Source organism: Centrocercus urophasianus, unplaced genomic scaffold, assembly GCF_019232065.1.
Source record: "Centrocercus urophasianus isolate 14NV4802_14NV808 unplaced genomic scaffold, USGS_Curo_1.0 seq_23, whole genome shotgun sequence".
Classification (NCBI taxonomy): Eukaryota; Metazoa; Chordata; class Aves; order Galliformes; family Phasianidae; genus Centrocercus; species Centrocercus urophasianus.
In genome coordinates this window covers 14,012,579-14,034,952 of record NW_024884789.1, presented here as the reverse complement: position 1 = coordinate 14,034,952, position 22,374 = coordinate 14,012,579, and the positions used below count along the sequence as shown (strand labels likewise).

General features: G+C 36.7%; 1 protein-coding gene across 1 annotated transcript in view; it reads right to left on the bottom strand.

Annotated features, from left to right (window-relative positions):
- Window positions 1-22,374, bottom strand: part of FAM189A1 (family with sequence similarity 189 member A1) — a 103,792-nt gene that overhangs the window by 2,880 nt on the left and 78,538 nt on the right. Inside the window, exons 6-11 of the mRNA XM_042824739.1 lie at window positions 12,315-12,475; window positions 11,566-11,704; window positions 6,319-6,394; window positions 4,920-5,513; window positions 1,722-1,793; window positions 533-861 (exon numbers count right to left, since the gene is read on the bottom strand). Coding sequence (XP_042680673.1) covers window positions 533-861; window positions 1,722-1,793; window positions 4,920-5,513; window positions 6,319-6,394; window positions 11,566-11,704; window positions 12,315-12,475 — 1,371 coding nt within the window. The remainder of the gene's footprint in view (window positions 1-532; window positions 862-1,721; window positions 1,794-4,919; window positions 5,514-6,318; window positions 6,395-11,565; window positions 11,705-12,314; window positions 12,476-22,374) is intronic.

Here is a 22,374-nt window from a genome sequence, read left to right as displayed (position 1 = left end):
TTTTTCTTATAAATAGCAAGGATCATTGTCATTCTTCTAGCCAGGTTTAAGGATAACTGCAGTGTTCTGCTTCGATAGATTGTGGTTCTACTTGTTTATCCACTCTTTCTTTTCAGCTAGTAGCTTATGCTGTACAGACACAGCTGCCTGAAAAAAACAGACCCAAGTCAGTTGTCAGTTCTGGAATCCGTACCTCTATATATGAACACAAATGCATGCATGGAATAGTATGTCCCAGGTGTAGAAAGACCTTGGCAATGGCAAGTTATGATTACCAATGTGTAAAATCGCCCTGGAGATGGTGAGGGCATTACCAGCACTGGGTCTGGATGAAGAATTTTCAATACATTTATGACTTCCTCAGCGTGTAACACATTACCCCTTGATAAACGTTAGTTATTTCTTACTGAAGCCATGTTATTATAAAAGAACTTCTGTAATAATTCTTTGAAATATTTAAAAGTGTAAAAACATTTCCATACAATATGTGTCTATCAGAGTCGAACAAATCTTTAGAACATTTGTGGCCTACCTGGTCTATAATATTGGCACTGAAGATGGCTTCTTCCATGTGTCTCTCATCAGATTTTATTACTGATCGTATACTGTTCACTACATGACGTACTTCTGGAGGGAGATTACAGTTTGAATGTTCCAAAAATTTTGCCACTAAAATTTTTGTATCTTTATAGGCCTTAAGGTCCACTAAAGAGTGTGGTCGTTCTTTTGAGACTGTTTGCAAAGCCCTTGGCTTTAAGTGTAGATCAATGTTCCTTGTATCCCTCTGTTTTCCAGTTGGTAGGAAACTGCTCAAAGAATGCTGACAAGCAGAGGCAGCCACATGAGAACCAGAAACAGGAACTAAAAAAGGGGGGGAAGAATATCTTTAAAGTAATAGTTTGATGATTTTTTAAAGAAGAAGAAAAAAAAGCAAGTCAAGAATTGCTACAAAAGGTTTTACTTAGTTTTTTTGGTGCTTTTTTTTTTTCCTGGAGATAACAACACGTAATCAAGAAAACACTCCAAAAATGGGTAATTTTAACCAGAAGTTGGGTTACAATTTACTCTCATGAGCAAGAAAGACTGCATTTAGATGAGTGAGGGTGTAATTAAAGTACTTCACAGATTTCCAACATTTTTGTTACGTCTACTTTAACGGATTTCAGTTGAGATTAATGGTAAGGGGAAGCACCAACTAAGCAATGTTATACATGTAATTTGCAGTGTTTTAGCTTGCCTGACTTTAAGAACCTAGTTCCCCTTCTAGTTAGACCTCACAAATAAGAACAATGAACATGAGAGATCAGCAAGAAATAGAGATAGCAAAAACACTAAATGAAAATGGAGACTTCAGTCACAGCACTCGTGCTTTGTGATCAAAGTCTGCTTCCAAAAAACTGCAACCAACTCTGTAACGGAATGAGAAAATTTTGCATGCACACCTCATGCTTGGGTGTGGGAACAATCAATTTTCCCTTTTCACAGTCTGCTGTGAGACAAACCCCATCACTACATTCAGTACAAAAACAGCACTCTGTCAGTAGGTGGGCTCTACGAACGCGTGTAAATACGATTCCATCGGAGCTGTACATTGTGCATGTACTGAGCGGTTATTAAAGTGACTTTTACCTCACATTTTCTTGATCTTATTGTCTATATCACAAGCTTATCTAATTACTTTTTTAAAAAGAAATCCACCTGCTTTAGAAAACTGATCTCACCTGTTTCTAATGTGGCTGAAGATCCTGCATCTTGATGCTGTCTACATATAGGACTCCAGGCACAATGATCACCTTTAAACAAAGAGCCAAAAAGAGCACAATCAAGCCCTGTTATCTGTTGAAAGCAAGGAAAAAATACATTTGGATCTTTTCTCATTACCTTTCCTGAATGAATCTACTCAGATGAAACACTACTTGCAAAAAGTCCGTTCATGAAGAGAAGCTACTATGTACTGAAATGTCCTTTCAGTTATTAAACACAGACAGAAAAATACAGTTCCACGCTTGATGGTTTTCTCTCTTATGCAGCTCACATCCAACGTATTTCAGGCCTAGGTACTCAAGTTACAGAAGGCTCAGTGATTTCTAGGGGCAGAATTCAGACCACTCTGTACTTTCTTGGTGAACATAGTTTATCTTTAAAATAAAATAAACAAGTAATGGAGAAACAGGAAAGATGAACCTTTTTTTTCCCTACAAAAATAGTCTTTTGTTCAGATTTTTTTTTTAAATGAATATATTTTCATTCTTTGAAGAACAACAAATGCTATCCACCACGGATTAAACTGATGGGCAGGCTGACCACTATGGTTACTGCTGATCCAATTAATAACAAATGGTTACAGAGCATCTGAACACAGCTCTAAACATAGTTGCCCTCTAATGAGAGTGTTTCTCTGATGCTAGCACAGATCAGTGACCATGGGATCACAATACACATCAGCACAGTCTTTGCGATCTCAAGCTTGTGACAATCAAGAAGAAGTAAACTCTCCCATTTACGCTACGCCTATTTACATCTGTTTTCAGAACTGAGAACTATTTTAGACTTCTTAGCATAATAGAAGAGGTTTCCTTCCATTTCTTCTGGAAAAGCCTGTCATGAAAAGCTGGCATAATCCCCTCTGGCAGAGAGAGCAATTCAACAAAGGCAAACATGCTACAAACACAGAGAAGTGGTGAGAAATTAAGACACTATTACATCTTTCATTTTCCTTCCCACTGCACACTGCACTGGAGTCATACAGATGGTTGTGAAACAGAGCACCAACTCAGCATGCACAGTAGGTGTACGCTTTCTTTTAGCCTCTCCTGACTCATACCATCACACATCTAAGCCTGCAAGCTACCTTAAGTGTGCTCCAAATCTTCCATGTCTGTCAGTGTTACTGGTGCCATACATTCACTGCTGCACAGGCTTTATCTTGCCAAAACTGCAATATTACATAATGTATGGCCCACAGAATTATAAGTATTTATTATATGTATCTACGTATTTAAAATCAAGCACAGAAGTATTAGAAGTATTACTAAGCATTTCAAAATTTTGGAATTAGAATCCATAGAGCAGCAGTCAGTTGTGAAAAATCTGGAAGCTGCCACAAGCAGCTGGTATGTGGTAAATTGTGCCTCTTCCAATCTGAGTGATTTCCAAATGATGGACAACAAAAGGTAAAGTGAGGAAAGTGAGCAAAGTAGTGAAAAGTTTCAGACAAAAATTTTGATAAATCCTATTATGCCAAAAATATTAATGAAATAAAGATGCAAATAAAATCTAAACTCAAATGCCTCTCAAACATTTCATTTTAAGGCATCTTCCACACACAGAGCAGCAACTAGGCCAACACAGACATGCAAGTTACTCCCATAATCCCCCTTTGCCACATGCGTATCAATATTTCTAGAATCATCTCTGCATTGTTATTAAAATCTTTGCTAAACCCAGTTAAATCTCTGTAATGTTCAACTCTTGTTCTCAGCTCATACAGGACTAGAAACTTGGAATCAAAGTAATTCCCATAAGGGTTAATTAAATAATGCCACTCCTCCAGAAGAGATGATGGATGTATTTAGGACATGTAAAAATAAAGGCAAAGCATCTGTTATGGCAGGTGTCCCAGAAGTCAGCTAGAGCACATAGATATGGCTGCCTACATTAATGTCTCTGTCAAACACTGCTCAAAGAGCATATGGAGCACAATATGGAAAACTTGCAGAGTGTAATCTAGAAGAGAAAGAGCTGTTCTTCTTGCGCTTGGCCCAGCAGAAAGGATTCTGAAATTCCTACTTGCTGTCTGCACAACAGCTTCATAGAACCTATATATCCTAGCAGATTAAGTTTCATAAAATAAGCACAGACTTCTAGATTAAAGATTTACATTTCCTTGACAGCATGCTGAGGCCAGATTTCTAAAGGTAGTTCAGTCAATTACTGAACTAGGTATGAGGTCTCTGAAGTTCACAGGAAAAGAATAATGATGCAGAAAAAAACCATAACAGAATCAACACTTCTATGTAAAGCTATATCAGCATTTTGTGTACTTTTTTTTTTTTGAGGTAGTCAGTTCTTCCCTTAGATGCCTTAGAAAACCCAGTGAATGCTTCTGTATCAGCACAACCTGCCTAACAGCTTACAAAGCCTTCATCTTTGCTTTCAAATCACTTCTCCATGTTAACTTCTCCAAACAGCTTATATCCCTTCATAAAACCCGTACTTCTCAAATGCCACTTCCACATTCCTGTTATTGTTTGATCAAACCACTCCCCACTAAATCAAACACATATTTTCCATTAACAAGCAGATTTTTATGAAGATACAGTGTTCAGCTAATAATTCCTCTCTTCTCCCTTACTTGTCTAAAAGGAGATTCTTAACAGATGCTTATTTTCAACAGTCACAAGCTCTCCTTCTCTTTCATCACCTTGCTGTATGCCTCATTTCTCCTTTCCTACTCTAAAACCTTTCACAATACAGTCCAATACAGTCACACTGTGACTGCATCTGCAATGCAACCATCCATGTCAGTGTCACCTTCAGGAAACACAGCCTGCTGTATTAAGAGCACGACAGCTCAATTAATCATTTCCCACAGCAACTGTTCAACCACTAGGTTTAGTTTCTCAGTATAGCAGAAACAGAGCGATGGAAGAATCTACTCAGGAGATGGCTTTCTGACAAGTGCAGAAAGGCTAGGACCTTTTTTCACAAGTCAGAAAATCCAAAATTAACGTCACTGTCGCTTTTTACCACTTCCGTTCTTAAAAAACCTCAAATCTAGAAGCTGGGCATGGAGTTAAATTCCCCACAGGTAAGTCAACACAGGAAATTGTTTCCAATAACTTCCAGCAGCACCAATTGCATAAATCCAACACCCCTCACTTGTTGCACACTCCATGGCCTCGCTGTACCACACGTACCTTCTAGATAAGACGAACATGATACAGGATCACTGGTTGATCGGACAATATTTGAAATGCGGTGTTTTGTAACGTGATGCTGCTGGACAGTACTCTCAGAACTGCGTGCATATGATGAAGTATTTGCAGGCCCAAAACAGGGAGCGGTGTGGGAAGGGACAGAAGGCTGGCTAAAGACCCCACAGCAGATTTTCATTTGTTTCAAATGTGACGAGACACTGCCTTCTTGAGCAGTACTCTGCAGTTCTCTTTCTGAGGGGTTGAAATTCTCTGAGGAACAGTCTGAGGATCTGCCGTGGGCAGAGTTTTCATTTTCCTGTCCTTGAGACTTGTCCATAGAGATTCTGCTGTGCAAACTGACATCCTCATCAGGAAAACCTTCTGAGCGAGTTCTATGGAACCTACAGCGGGTGCTGCAGTCCAGACTGTTGCAGCTCTGGCCTGCAGCCCCTTTGCAGTTTGTACAGGAGGGAGAAAAATCTGAAGAACGAAGAGATCCTTGAACTTCCAGCGAACAAAGATCTTCAGAGGAGCAGCTGTGGTCTGGGATTTCAGCAGTTTCAGAGGTTATCAATGAGGTGCTCTCAACAGAAACTGCAAAAGAGGAGAGTCAGAAAAAAATAAAGGCTTCAAACGTCATCCTCCCCCCAGTTTCATCATACAGATGTTACAGATGAAAAGGTCCTCTTGTCCAAATAAGTATTTGGCTCTGCATTATTCCCAAATTCGTGACATCTACATTATAATTTTAATGCTATATTAAAAACGTGTCATGTGCACTACTCAAGCTACAGTAGTTGATTGGATCACTTATATTTGTGATAGGTCCCCCAATTTTTTTTTTTTTTTTAACATAATGACATTATTCTTTTTCAACATATTCTATATAGCTGAGACAGAGTTTGAAATGCCCTCCACATCAACAAACACATTAAGGAGACCTCTTTTAGAAACTCTTAAACCTGCTGTGTGCTGCTACTCATCTATGTCATTCACACCTATTCTTCAGGCAACAGGTTTCTTGTCCTGGCCTCTAGAAGCCATGCAGGAGGAAGCTATGTGGGCAATCCGATTGGCAGCCCTTGCTGCTGACAATGAGAAGCAAACTGCTGGTTATATGCATGATTCTTCAAAAAGAAATGACAGTTGTTGCATCTGCCTCAGAGGCTTTAATCAAAGTGAGTACATTTCCAGGGTAGCTGTAAAGCACACTTTGTTAAAAATGACTCCTCTTTGATTTCCTCTGTGTTTCCAGCCGTATCTGTTTATGGCTAGGAAAAGGTTCTTCCATGAATAAGCTGGAAGCAAATGCTTCTTTCTCCACTGGGAATGGCAGAAGAGAAGGAAAAGTCCACTCAGAAATTCAGTGCTCTCTCTCTTTCAATAATGCTATGATTACCTTGTGTGCTGAAGCCCGGAGTCGCATTCCTCTCCCCCAAGCTTGATTCAGATACTTGCTGATCAGTACCAGTGACCTAAATGAAAGTTGTTTCATGAAACAGCACATCAATCTGCAGCTTACCAAAATGAAGTACAGTGCTAATAATCTGAACAACACATCTGGCAGCGTGAAATAACTACCTGTTGCTATTCAGATTGATATATTTTACGATGTCTTTGTGTCAGGAACCAACTCAGTGCAAAAGAACACACATGAAGCAATTTTTCACTTTTCTGGAGTCTACAGCTAAATTCACCTCGAATATATATACAGCTGCGGTTGCAGGCCCACATTACCAAACAAGTGTTTGTACTGCTAAAAACTAATGCTGCTATTAGGAACAAACTGAATACTGTGCATTTTTCCATATTATGCTTTTTTTCCCCACACATCACACAACATTGTACCACATATAACAATCAATGATAAAAACAAGCATAGGAGATTTATTTTTCTCTAATGATATTACAAGATGTTAACATCCACCGTATTTCTAAGCGCTCTAACAAAACTTAACCAAATTTGGCAAGGTAGGCTGCTCTCCAGCCTATCAGGGATTGCTTTTAGAGTCATCTTTTTCCTAAAGAACAGATCTAAGTGGGTAACTTCCCTTCACTTACGAGAGTTACGAGAAGAAAACCCAGAACTGGCCCTGCTGATCCATAAACTTGATCCACAGACAACTAAAATTTAGAAAATTTTCTTTCTATTGATTTTAACAGAACCTTGCTGCCAACCTCTTTAGATTTTCAGCAGTTCTTTGTGATCATGATTGGTATTAGGAAAAGAAAAAAGGTTCCAATAAACAGCTCGTAACTACATATGAAAAATACCCAAAGACAAAGAAAATGTGACTGAGACATTGATAATCATCTTCAGTAGAAAGCATCTAATCTACTTCTGTAAGGCCATAATTAACTAGTAAAAGCTCATTACTGATGATTACAGACTTAAGAAATAACCATCAATCGCTTCTTTGAAAACCTTTTAGTCAAGAGCTTAATTTGTATCTAGCCTTCTAAAAAGTTGAATGTGACACTATCACTCTGGACCTATTAAGAACAGAGCTTCCAAGGCACACGTCAGTGTAGATCAATGCATATACACACCTAAATTACTGTGCCCACTCTTTGTTATGTATGTATCCACACCTTATTATGATCAAGTGGTCAAAAAAACACTTTCCAAATACAATTTTAAAAACAGCTTCTAAGAGTTTGCAAATATAATTTTTTTAGAAAGTATCAGAAACTTTTTACCTCACCACTACATGGACAGGGGACTTGGAAACAAAGAACAGGCAACATCAGTCATGTTTTTAAAAATACGCTTGCAGATTTTTTTGTATTTCTTCATGGAAGCAAATTTTTACATGGTAAAAAAAAAATCTGTGGTGTCATTTTAAGTTGCAGACCACTTCTGGGAACTCACAGTGGAAGTGCTCTCCCCACTCCCTCAATCCAGCGCAACAGTTTCATGTACGCAGAGTCTATTATTTTTTCACTGTAGTGGCCTTTTAGAAACGTTCTGCTGCTTGTGCTGAAGTAACAGCCTTTTATCAACAAGGAGATTTGCAATAATTTCTATCCCCCCTCTACTCAGTTCTGGTGAGGCTGCACCTCAAGTATTGTGTTCAGTTTTGGGCCCCTCACTTCAAGAAAGAGGCCCTGGAGCATGTCCAGGGAAGAGCAACAAAATTGGTGAGGGGTCTGGAGCACAGATCCTATGAGGAGCGGCTGAGGGAGCTGGGATTGTTCAGTCTGGAGAAGAGGAGGCTCAGAGGAGACCTCATTGCACTGTACAACCTCCTGAAGGAAGGCTGTGATGAGGAGGGGTTTGGCCTTTTCTCCCAGGCAACAAACAGGATCTGAGGAAATGGCCACAAGTTGTACCAGAGGAGGTTTAGGTTGGACATAAGGAAGAACTTTTTCTCTCAGCGAATGGTCAGGCACTGGAATGGCTGCCCAGGGAGGTGATGGAGTTGCTGTCCCTGGCAGCGTTCAAGAGGCATCTGGATGAGGAGCTACGAGATATGGGTTAGTTTGTGGTAGCACTGGTGATGAGAAGACGATTGGATTGGATGATCTTACAGGTCGTTTCCAACCTTGTGATTCTATGACTCTAAGTTTACTGTCAAAAAATGGAAATTGTAGTTTTATTTTCAGATCACAAAATGCAAGAGCAACTTTACAGAAGAAAATGCAAGCTTGTGAAAAGAATGTTAAGTTTGGGAAATGTTTTGTCTAAAGCAAGAAATGCTCTTTGGTGCTGGACAAAATTTGATCAGAAAATAAATATATTTAATTTCTCTAACTAGATTTCTGATGAAATAATCTTTGTTTGCTAGGTTGCGTCATAAATTCTTAATCACTGAACAAATAATATTGCACACAAGAATTTAATGAGGTTTAACAAAGCTAAGTGTGACGGGTTGCATGTGTGGGATGAGGCAATCTCAAGTACAAGTACAGGCTGGGAAAAGAATTCATTGAGAGCAGTTCAGCAGAGAAGGACTTGAGGGTCCTGACTTGACGACAAGCTGAACACAAGCCAGCAGTGTGCTTATAGCCCAGAAGGCCAATGATATCCTGGGCTGCATCAAAAGAGAAGTGATAGCAGGGAGAGGAAGGGGATTGTCTTTAGTGATGATGATTTTTAAGACTCCCTCCAACTAAGACATTCTATGAGTCTATGCTAATACCTGCTGAGTAGCTGTGCTGAAATGTTTACTGACCTTCTACACTCTTAGTCACATGGCAGATGCAGTGACATTGTCTAGCACCTTCAACCTATAAAATCAGTTGTGCAAGGTTGAGGTTTTGGCATATCTCTACCAGAGAATAAGAACTATCTGTAGCTTTGATCTAGTAAATCTAAAATAACTCCTATTTACACTTTATATGCATTCTGAATTGATTAATCTTCTTGCTTGAGCAAAGGAGAATCACGGTTTTAACTGTAGGAGGTAACAGTGGCTAATTTTAGTTAGGTCACAGTTGCATACAGATGGCAGGTGGGCTTACACAGTTTCCTGCACTGCATAGAGTAACAAAGATCAACTTGCACATCCTCAGACATAATGGTTGGCAAATTGTCACTAAGTTAACAACAGAAAAAAAGTGAGAAAAAACATGCTCTAAACAAATCTGTACAGCATATAATCTAGTAAAGCTTACAAAATAGTCACTGGTATAATTTATCCAGGACCTTAATCTGTCTGTTCTTTACTACAGCCTCATCAATTCCTCCCATGGAAAATTGTTTGGAAAGCTTTTTTTTCATGGTCATAAAACCAGAATTCCTAATCAGTACAGATGACAACAGCAATTTTTGTTTAGATTCAACTGGTTAAATTAGCATTGACATTTGTTGTGCATGAAATGCATGAGCACTGAATCTAATTTGATAGAATTTAATAAAACTCTAGGGAGTTCAATCCATCTAAAAACAAACAAAATCTATTGCTTGATGACCAGTAAGAGATTAATAATTATTGTCGCATAATGGCTCCCAGAAGATCTGTAGCTAAAGCTCTGCTATGATTACCACTGCAAAGTCTGCCTAAGGGATTTATAAATCTAGTTATTTCAGTTCATTTTGTCCTGTGGCTCGATGTATACTAGATGGGAACATCTGTACCACATAAGCACTTAGGACTACATTTGATTCGTCTTGAAGACCTAAACTGTCTTAGACTCTGGCTCTATTCCTTCATTTACAGATTGATTGGGACACTGTCTGCAAAAAATGTCAGAACTTATGCCATCAAGAAAAGCATACAAATACAAAGTTGCTGCACAGGCTTTAGTTAGCAATGCCAATGTATTTCACTCTTATACTCAGTTCCTGTTATTACTTTGCTCCTACAAGCCTTCCTAACCAGACACTACCAGGCATGAGTACACTTACTGTGTATTTACCACCACTTAGAAATTTAAAATCACCAGACCTTACCATTGTGTGACAAACACTTCTGGAACTCAGGTAGCCTCAGAAAAATAGGTGAGGTATTGACATGGACCCCAGACACCAAAAAATAGAAGTTCATACGCCTTCACATCAAATCTACTGCTCTCCTATAGCAAGAGCATGACTTTGCTACTTCAAATTAGTTCATCCTACTTTTGTCACATGCTCATGTTATTGTGCTATTGGATGTTGAAGCGCATGCAAAGTGGATCTCAATTACAGAAGTGCCCAAAGCAATTCCATGCTCAAGTACAGACCCTTCTTTAAACCTTAGTGAGCACCACATGTGACTTCTTTTCACATATACGATTCTTCTCCTCCCCTCAATTCATCTGTAATCCATTACCATTTCTGTAAATTTTTAAAATTAATTTCTGAAAAACATCAGCTCCTCCAGGACTTGCAGGTTCCTCCGACTTACTCAAAGTCAAAACAATGGAATACTGGTAAAACACATTTTAGCCTTGGAAACTCCAACTTTGCTGTTCAGCAAAAATCTTGAAAGCAGCTTATATAGGCTCATTTCATGTAAGCTTGTATATTTTAACAGACAGTGAAGGGCATGATAGAACGAAAGAAATGGAGAAGTTGTCAGAAACTGCTTTATCAGTAAAAGCAGCAGCGAAATTAAGCGTATCTAGAGCTTTTAAAATTGTACCCTGGTCAGGGACTGTGCAAATAAACTGTTTTTTCCTCAGACACTTTGTGAATAGTTCTACTAATATTTTGCATGTAACTGTGTTGGTTTTCTTTGCTGTTGTTTTTGTGCTTTTTGTTGTGGTGGGTTTCCCCAGTGTGAAAAAATCACTAGCAACTTCTTCAATTACATATTTAGGGGAAACGCCACTGATGTCCAATAAGCAACATCAAGATTGTTTGATTCCTTGAGTTTCTAGTGAATTCTGCTGTAAATTAGAGTTTATAAAAACAAATATAATTATGTAGAAGGCCATTCTAGACTATTCAATTATGACAAGTCACTTGAAAGAAAATTTCGCTCAAATTAGCTTTGGTTGCATCTAAATACATTACGATTCTAGTTTCACTAGAGCTGACACTGTATAGCAAAACACAAGGCAAAACATATAATGCATTTGTCTGAAATCCAATAGATCCTTTCTCATAGTTCCAATAAAGCTGTTATATACTCTAAGGAGTATTTAGATTATTTTCACTGATATTTCACACCATGAAAATCTGGAGACTATGTAGTAAATTCCCTTCAGCTTGCCTTACCTGACTGGCAGGTGTTTCTCCAATCACTGCCTCATAAGGAGGTGGCAGCTCAGTTGGATACAGCATTCCTGGGCTGTTAATGGTGACTTCATATAAAGCACTGAATGGAGAATGAGGAAATTCCAAATGGAGACTTCTGCTTAAAAACACAAACAAGGAAACTTAACTATTAGGAAATTACATTAGATCTATTTGGCATACTAATATCTGTACCACAGTGACGTAGAGCTTTCTCTGAATTCAAAGCTAATACAGTACAAACAATCAACTGAAGCAATTTACAAGACAGCCAAAACAAAACCTTCATTCACCTCTTAGCATTAAAAACTGTTTCATTTTGGATACCAGCCATCTGTCCTAGTCCATTTCTGTCACTAATGCCTTTCATTACTCCACAATAAAGCACATACAGAGCAGTATTTCCTAAGAAAATTAAATCTCACATTCAACCTCAAGTGTACAATGTTAACTGTAAAAGGATTACCTATAAGCTCATTTTCCTTTAAGTTATCCTTGACTTTTTATAGTCATCCTTGTCTTTGCTAAGTTCAATCACTTCCGTATCACAACAGTGCTTTAACAAAAATATTTCCACGTGTGTTCTAACAAGTCTGCAAAATACGTACATAATCTCTCAGGAAAAGCAGCAGCTAATGTAAGTGAAAGGCATTACTTCGTATTTTTTTAAGAAGTTTCATAGTCTGTAGCTACGAACTATGGAATAACTAACTACAGGAAAGAAGAATCACCTCTGTGCCTCTACCACAGGTGTGCAGGTATATTCTGGTGGGTAGTAGGGTGGAGGTGGTATTGGTGGGATGAACTCATCAAAATCCAAAGTCTGATGCAGAACTGTCCCATGTGGAGTCATGCAGTCTGCATTGGCAGAATGTGGCCGCTGCGGCAGAAACTGAAAATGAATAGGTAAAGTTCCTTCAGATGGTAGGAAAATAAGGCCATTTTCAATAGTAAGAATTGCAATGAAAGGTCAATTTTAGCAATTCTAACCAATACCCTATTTCATGAATATCCATACAGAAATGGTAGACACTTCTGGAAGCAAAAAAGTATATGTAAGATCTGCAAGGACCGAGAGTCAAATTACTAAAATATAAAGCAAGGTTATACCAAAGACAAAGATATATCTACCTCAAAGCCAATTATTCCTATGGTGGAAAGCACAGGTATTTCAATTTAAATAACATTTCAAGAACCAATCCTACCTTGTAGTACAATTTTATTGTTACGCTACACAGCCAGCTGTATTTTAATAAACATAAATAGAACTAGTAAAATAACTATTTGCATAGTTTTGCTTCTAATCTGAAAAGCCTCGTGCTTAAGACAATACCAAACAAACCTTCAAATAAAACAAACTAGAAATTCACGGCTACAGATTTATTTGATTTTGACTACGGCCACTCTGTTTTTCACTAAAAAAAGCAGCAGTTAGAACTGTTCTTTATTATACTTACAAAAAATTCTTAATAAACATTTATAGTTTGGTGATATAGACAGTGCACACATGCTACATAAAGGTTTAAAATACTGGTATGAACATAAGCAAAACATTTATTCTACCTGAACATCTCAAAACTAGAAAAAGAACAACAACATAATGAATAATGAGAAGTGATAACACTGTGAAGTACTGTCAGTGTTTGTGATAAGAAACGAATCAGCTTCTAGCATGGCAGTGATATCAAGACCTTTCTGAGACTGACAGTAGGAAGTTTAAAAAAACCCTCTCTCAAAGTCTTAAACTACTTCAAGATCAAATACAGACCATTCTGCAGATCACATGGAACCCAGAGGCCTTGGCCTGGCTTTATACGGTTGCCATGGAGAAAGGGGAAATTACAATAAAAATGATAGATTTCTTCCTTCTTCAGACAAGATGCTCTTTTTGCTGTCATGCCACTATTTTGTATCAGTAGGTAACCTGGTCTTCAACTCCTGCCTTTTGAAACCAGCGAGGTAAGAAAATTGGCTAGAGGCTCATTTCTCTTTTAACACTGAAATTTGTGAACTGCTGTCTCATTACATCATTACTATTTTTCAGATAAATGAAAAAGCACTTTTGTAAAAATGACAATACTAATGCTTCAGAGATCCCATAAAGAGTAATTTATTTCATTTTTAATGTCAGTTTCATATTTTTTGAACTTTTCCAGAAAAATTCTCATTGTCAGTTATTCTTGCTTAATACTACTGTACAAGTGATGTTGGTCTTTGGTATTTAGAAGGCTGGGCTACATCTTACTTCCACCAAACACAATCTCTGCATGTTGCTTCAAAGGTTGTTTTTTTAATAATGCAACAAAACAGAGAGCTGGAAAGGACCTATTTCAATTGCTTGGGAAAATGAACTAGTAGCTGCTTAGTAATTGGATCTCTAGAGGCATTTTCACAATTAGTAAATCAAGAATTTCCTCTGCAGAACACTTTATATTATGTCCAATAACCAACGACTCAGACATCGTATTCTACTAATGTTAGAGCAATAAGAGACATCTACTTCATTCACTCCTCCATTATTATAACATGTCTAATGCTTTTAAACCCATGAGATGTGACACTGTTGTTTTGAGTATAACCAGACACTTCTACAGGTTTCTCATGCAGAATAAAGAAAAATTTTATAGTAATTCAGTTTAAATTCACCTGATCTTTCTACACCTATTTCCCAAATTCTGACATTCCATTAACTGATGAACACCAAACCTATGTGATATGATCATCAGTTTGTTATCACATAAACACATAACACTGAAGAATCTGATAGGAAAAAAGGAAACAAAGGTAAAGATGAAATACTGATCTACTGCCAGCAAAAAAAAAAAAACACAAAAGCAAAACAAAAACCCTTAAAAGTCTCTTCCAGAAAATAAAAAAAGACTACTTAATGACCTAAATCTTAGAAAAATTTATCACAATGAAGACATCTCTATATATTTAGGCTTGCATTTTGTACCTTATTTGGTCTCAACAAATTCAGGATGATAGTAATTTTCCTACAGGAGTTGATGATTTGGATAGTCTTTTATAGTCATGACACTAAGCAATTTTCTTTTGTAACTGTTACTGTCTCCCACAGGCCATTTACATACACTGACAGGAAAATAAAGGTTTGGCTTCCACTAGGAAAGAGGTAGCTCCATCTCTTCAGTTATCAAGTTCCCTGAAGCTCACTTAATTCAGGTATCTATAAGAGGCAATAGATTTAATGTTTCTCAGAATAAGGCAATTAATGCAGAGTGAAGTATCAGCATCCATTCTGTGGGATTTCAGTGATTCAAGAAGGAAGAGACCTCACTGTTAGATGCTGTTTAGTTTAACAGAGTCTCTCGCACCACCTTCAAGAAGCTTTACTGCAAATACAAATCATAGCAATGAACTGTTTGACCAGTGCTGAAAACGACTGGCAAAGTGGATATGAAAGAGGCACACATTTGGAGAGGAGTTTGTAAGTGACAGTTTGCCTATATGATATCATCCTGCTGGAAGGCATAGAAATTAAATTGAAAGAAGCTGTAAGGGGGAGACTGGAAGGAAATGAAACAACAGCAAATACAAGGGATTATCAGAAAGAACAGACTTCCTTGAGAAAACAGTGGAAAAGGTATTGAACAAGAATTAATCATATGCTATTCTATGCTACAGTATCTCCTATTCTCTGTTGGCCTGCAAAAATTTATTCTGCCTACAGTAAAACATATTTTAAAAATCCTGAAGAGTTAGTCTCAAATATTGAAGGCTAGCAGGAGTTCAAAGACAAAGCAAAGTGTCTAGGGGAGACAGCTAGAAGAGGAATGGTAAGAAAACACTGATAGCAGACAGAGCTGCACTAGGTGGAGGAATACTGACAAATGCTTGCAAGGAAATACACTTTTTTCTGTATTAAAAAGTAGTTACTAAATAATCAATCTCAAAACATTTGGTGGCAAAAAAAAATTGGTACAGCCTGCATAGTCACGACTTCAAGCTGCATTCAGTGTAATTTCAAAACCAATAGCTCACACTATTAAACCATTCAGCACACTTCCAGCCAGGCTTTTGGGATTAAACCAATGATAACTGCAGAAGCAACAGACACAACATCGTTGCAGATGAGAACAAACAGTAAACAGCACCAGTGCTAACTACAGTAAGTGGTCAACACTTGAAAAAGCTTAGCATAACTTCATAGCTAGCAACAGCCACTTAGAACATATCCATTAGGCATAAATTGATGTGCCTTAACAGTGGAAATCCCAAATACTCCACCTGGACCTGTTGATGCTAAGAACTTTCAGAAATCCACCAGACAATGGAGAACAGATCTACAATTCATACTCTTCTTTTACAGAATCTCTCTCATTGCTGTTTCATATTGAGACAGTGTCATTTGTTACTTGGTTTGCAGTTATGAGGGAAAACTAAAACAGATGTGGAAGCCTTACGATGCTGCATTTCTGTACACATTGCTTGGACCTGAAGTCAACATAGAAGTTACTGATAGCATCAGCGGCAAGTTGTTATCAACAGGCAAATTAGAAACACAAGATATAATTTCCAGTAGAACAGAACAGGTTCAAGTTTTCTGAAATCACAGTTTTGCTGAAAGGTCCATGTGCTATAGAAGGAACTCCACACAGCCAGAGACACTGGACTGAATGCCAATGACCTTTCCAGAAAGATTAGAACCTGTAGCAAGGCATAGGTGCTGTCATTTCCTTGTGAAGGCAGCAGTATTTTTTGGAAAGAACAGGATCCCTTCTAGTTCTTACTGTTAAATAGGTAATTAGCAAGGCTACAAAATGCACTCTTTTTTCACTGTCAAGTCAAATTTCCAGCTCTTCAATCAAAATTCTCACAAAAGCTAGCCTCTGAAATGATCAGAAAGATTGTGGCTAGTTATTGATGTTTCTAATACTTTGAGTATATTCAAGTAAACACTGATGGAGAAGTATCAATTAGTGAACTGATGAAACAGCAAAAGAGGACTGTAAATATTCTCTGAAGGAACAGTTACCTGTTGTGATACAGTATGCTAAGTTCCTCTGAGATCTGTAAGAATAAGCACTTGTTCATCAGTGCTCCCAGGCATGTGTCATTCCCACAAAACCTGAATAAAGCCTTCCTTTTCATCATTAGTTTAAGTATTTAATCACTTACGATCAATTCTCACTTAATTTGAAGCATATCCCAAAAGATTTTTGAAATTATTATGATTACTTCAACATTATAAATCAGAAGAATGGGTTGAACAATGCTAGCAAGATGTCATCCTCACAGTTAACTACGTTGTTTGACCTATCTGAATGACACGATAGAAATGTTAACTGAAAAAAATAAAAAACAAATACAATGGAACTATTCCTCAGAGTAATAGCAAAATTTAACAAATTATTTAGCAAAATGTTAATTTAACAATTTTGAATTATTCTGAGAATAATTATTTTGGAATACAGAAACAGAAAAATGTTTGGACTTTATTATTTTTTTCTCTGGCACACTTCTTTTATTTAAAAGAGACTTTATTTAGGATGTTGTGAAAGGAAATGGCAGTAATTTATATTCAAAGTATGTCACCACACTTAATAGGTGTTCCTAAGCTATCACACACACTATACACGTTTTCAGGAATCACTCTGGCTAGCAGCTATGATTGAGGGTTCAGAGTAAACATTTAGTGATAAAATGGCCTGTGTGACAGAAGTAAAGAAAAGCTTATTTAAAAAACTCACTTAGAAAAGAATGTGTGTTAGCTCAACATCAGATATGCCAAAAGCATCACACGCTTTCAAATAATCAGCATGACAAGCGCACCACAAACAGCAACAACCTGATACCAAGAACAGGATAGCTACCAATGAATCTGGATTCTAGATGGTCTCTCTTATGCTTTAGAATGAAACTATTTCAAAACAGCCAGGGATTGTCTCACTTTCAGCTGTCAGCACAAAGAAAAAGCACAATTAAAAAAATTCAAATGGATCAATTTCTTTCAGGCAACACATATCGAAAGCACTGAGCTTCACATAAAGAGCTGTGTTCCTCTGCAGGGCAAACCAAGACAGCTTGTCTCTGCATGCTGTGTAATCTATATGGTTTGAATACACTTCATGCACTGAATTTTCTACATATAATTAATTTAATCATATACATATAATATAATATATATAGATATAAAATATTATTATATTATATATATATTATATTTATATATATATATATATTTATATAATATATATAATATATTTAATTATATACATATAATTTTCTACTATATAATTTTAGGCCAGCCAAAAATTCACTTGTTAAACAAGTTAAAAACAGCAATACAAGCAGATTACCAATCTTACTTAAAAATAAGCAGTTTCATCAGATTGCTTTGCACATTTGATAGTTTAGTTTCCATTTCAACTTTTTCCTAAGCAAAAAACTGTTATCACTAGAGGAGGCATAAGTATTGAAACAAAATAATGGAGGAATAAGACATTTGAGAAATAGAAGCACGGAGCAGAAGTTAGTAATATATTCCTCTAACAATGAAAATTAAATGAAAATTAAAGCTGACAGGCATTGTTATAACTCTCACGTTAAACTGGAAAAGATTACCACAAACAAGTACAGAGAACAAACATTAATCATTGAGATTATTCACATATCCTATCCTATGCAAAAACTCTGCCAAGAAAACTCAACTGTTTTATTTCAGAAACAAATTAAATCGATACTCTAGATGGATTTATAGTCTTAAGGACATGAATAGAAACAACTGCCTACTGTTGCCTAAGAAAGTTTTAAATGGCAAGGTGTTATAGTGCAAATTTTAACAAATCCTATTAATTAGTTATTGTTTAGAAGAGAAAAAGCTTTAAGGATCCTTGAAAAGAGAATGAAAAGGTCTGGGCAGCAATGTAAGAGCTCAGTGTTTTGTTAGTACATACTGACACAAATGATTTTAAAAAGAAAAAAAAGTAGTGTTACACAGATCTACAGAATGAGAATAAAACAAAGATGTAAGAGATATAAAAGAAACATCTGACATTAGCATTATTGCTACCTCATCTTCCATCAGAATATTTATTGCTTCAATTGTCTAAATGCTTTTATCCTTAATCTCCTGAAGCTATCTGAAAATTTTGTTAAAAAGTCCTTCCACAAAACATTTTTTTAATCATCCAGAGTTGCTGCATTACGTTATTGTCCTTCACATACTATACACACATATGTACTATATATATACACTATATATAAGGCAATACACCGTGACGTACAGATCTCTTTAAGAAAAGCTAAGTAGTGTCTTCCTCCCATATCAATGGGAGCTTTTTCTCCGACCAGGAGGACCACAGAACTTGATAGCCCAGATAGCATGGCTATACTGTATAATTTACATTCAAGAGAACAAAAAGGATTTATTATTTTTCTGTATTAATTTCAGTAATGACACACTCCATTATCATTAAAGCTGATGAAAACAGTAATTAAATATTACAGTTTGCATGTGTCATCATTACCTTATTTCCTTTACAAAATAACAGATTGTTTTACATATCACATAGCACAATGAGCAGTTAAAAACAGTGATGGTGATAAAATCAGAACACGCTGAGTAGTATCAGTGCCAGTACTTCTAGGATAACCATGATATAAACATATCTGAAGAAGGAAGCAGGTATTCTTCATGCTTTAATCTGACCACAATGGGCACAACTTCTGGTGCATTGCTTTGTCTAGCTGAGGCAGTTACCCTCTGAAGAAAATACTATTAATTTTTGCATGTGCCATTCATCTGACAACATGGAAACTGAAACTGCCTTCAAGCAACAAATAAAATATCCTGGAAGTGACAGCTCGGTTATTAAGGAATGTTTCTTCACATTTCAGAACACTGATATCATCTGATATGATTCACACTTATCTTCTGGAGGAGTGTATAAACAGAGAGAATCATTCTAGGAAGCTCTGAAAAGGAGTGCAGTCTTAAACTGTCCAAACTAGCAAAATACACAGCAAGTGCCATTCAGACCCACAGTACAATCAGTAGGCTTCTACTGAGAAGCTGTGTATGCTTAATGAGCTGGGATAGCTCCTGAATTAGTCAACTCAAATAGGGAACAATCTAGGAGAATTTTTTTGTATGTCCTGTAACAGAAGCTCAAACCCCACAACAGTTCACCTGGTCTTGTGCCAAATAATTCACCTGAAAAATTGCAGAAACTGAATTGCGTGTATTAAAACAAAACAGACAAACAAAAAAAAAAAAACAACAAAAAACCACCACACCAAAATAACAACAACAAGAAAAAAAAATACACATTTTGTTTTTTTAACCTTTCCTGTTTTCAGTTTTTTCTTTTTTTTCCTTCAGGATAAGATCTTGCTGGTAAAATTCAGATTTCAGCAGTTCAAATCAATGGCTGTACCCTACATCACTCCCTTTTTGAAGCTTGCATATAATAATACTTGTGAAAATTGAGTTAGATTGTACTGTTGCCAACAAATGCTATGAAATACATTAACAAACAGGAGCAGGTGCTCAAAGAAAGAGTTATTTTTCCTTTTGTTATTGGTGATTGGTGAGTAGTTAGGATTTATTTCGGTTTCTGGCATACAGCGAATTTCAGCATGGTTTCTGACACCAATCTCAAGATTTCTACTTTTGTGAATACAAAAGTAAGAGCTAGAGGAAACTAAAATCTAATGCAAGAAAAATAGTTTGCAATATTCCCAAGAGAGATGTGATTGAAAAAAGCATATTACCAGACCTGAAAAACAGGACTCCCACCAAAGCTGCCTGCACTGTATGTCCTCTTACTGGTATTATCATTCCTGTATTAGTGATGCAATTTCAATTATTTTTAAAAGATTGTAATTGATATATTATAAACTGATAAGAGACAGGCAGTTCTGAGCACAGAACACCTGCCAAGATACAATGACATGAAAGGCCTGTAGACAAGCTTCCAACACCACCTGTTAGTACACAACAGCATACTAACATGGATAGACACAATAACAGAATCAGAAGATAATGAAGAAATTCAATCCCTGAATAAGAGTCTTGAATATACTGGTATCACATCTCTGATATACAAAACTGTTATGTCTTCTCAAGTCTTTTAATTACACTGAAAGCTCCCTACGCTGCTCAGTTTCTCTCAGAGACACTTCAATAGTTAGTAATGGAAGTTGTGGGGACACACTTGAGGTCTCCACATAGCAGGTTTCTGACAGTCAAACAATGTCAGGACATCAGATACTCCTCCACTGGCATTCCGTTGGCCAGGACTCCTACATGCCATGCCCCAAATGAGCTCACACATTTTAACAGCACTTTGCCTCGCCTAGGATGTGATTTGAGCAGTGTAATGGATGCTAGCTGCTGGAACACCATAGTTCAGATTTCAGGACTGTCAGATAGAATGCTTCATCATTTACTGTGGTGACAATTAATAGCACACGCCAATCAAGAGTAAAGAGAATTTTTTAAAATCCTGACATAGCTACAAAACTTACATATAATACGAATAGAGGAGAAACTCACAAGCAAACAAAGAAAAGCAGAAAAGCATATTTTTAGCTGTCTGTCTCCAGATAACTGCATCAAAGATTCAGCTGCTATTTAGGCCATCTAATCACATACATGACTGCAAATCATGTTCTTATCTGCTTCTTGGACTAGGTCCTCAGGATAGCTTTTAGAGAAGAACTGCATGCTGAAGCACATTTCTTACCAGGAAGCTATCACTAATAGAAGAGTAAGATTGGCATAAATTAATGGATTATTGTATATATTAAATCAGTACAAAAAGTGAGTTTAATAACATTTAGACGAGCATTGACTAAAAATGCCAGGTATCTTTTATGTCCCTATTGAAATAAATACAAAGAAAACGATGAGTGTTACTGACAGCTTACATAAAATCAGTAACATTATTACAGAATATAATGTATCACAGGATATAATAATTAAACATTTTTTCAAGGCACCTGACTTCCTATATTTATTCTATTTTTTTGTTACCTCACTTGCATCTTGAACCTGATCTTCGAAGTAGTTAGAGAGTAAGGAGGTGTGTGATAGATCATTTAGTTTAAAAAGTGCAGGAAAAAAATAGAAATGAAGTTGTTTCTTTAAAGACTGGAATTGGAAACAATTATTTCTGCTCACGTTTCTTAAATCCTATGTAACCTAACACCTCTGGGTACAGCCTCTAGGGGTGAAGATAAAGAAACTGGTGTATCTCAAACCCCAGCCCAAGAAGGGATCTCCATAGATACCACAAGAACTTGTATTTTTTTCCTTAATACTTGAAAGCCAATATTTCTTCAGTGACATTATTTTTAAACAGAAAGCTTCAAATGTAATGAAAGATTTTATCTGCGTGCATTAGTGAACAGTTTGTGTTATAGTTTTTGGAGCATTTTTTACTAAAAGATCACTACATCCAGAGGTACCAATTCCCAATAAATACTGTCAGTTTGCTTGTGTGAATCAAACACTCATTGTGTGCAAGGTTTATACAAGGAAGCAAATACTCATGAAACCTTGTCACAGATATTCATGAAACTACGTATATTATGTACAAGACCAATGTTGCTAGGCAATAAAATACACAATGCACACAGAATAGCTTGATAGCAGAGAAAAACTAGAAATTATTTCAAGACTGAGTAAGCAGCAAAAATGCATCATTCTAACTGGTTAATTTCTGAGATGGATACTAACAGTACACAAGCCACAAAACTGATGACAGCAAGTTTAAAGGTTGTACAATCTAATGATGTCTGAGGATTTTCCAGACTGTATAAGTG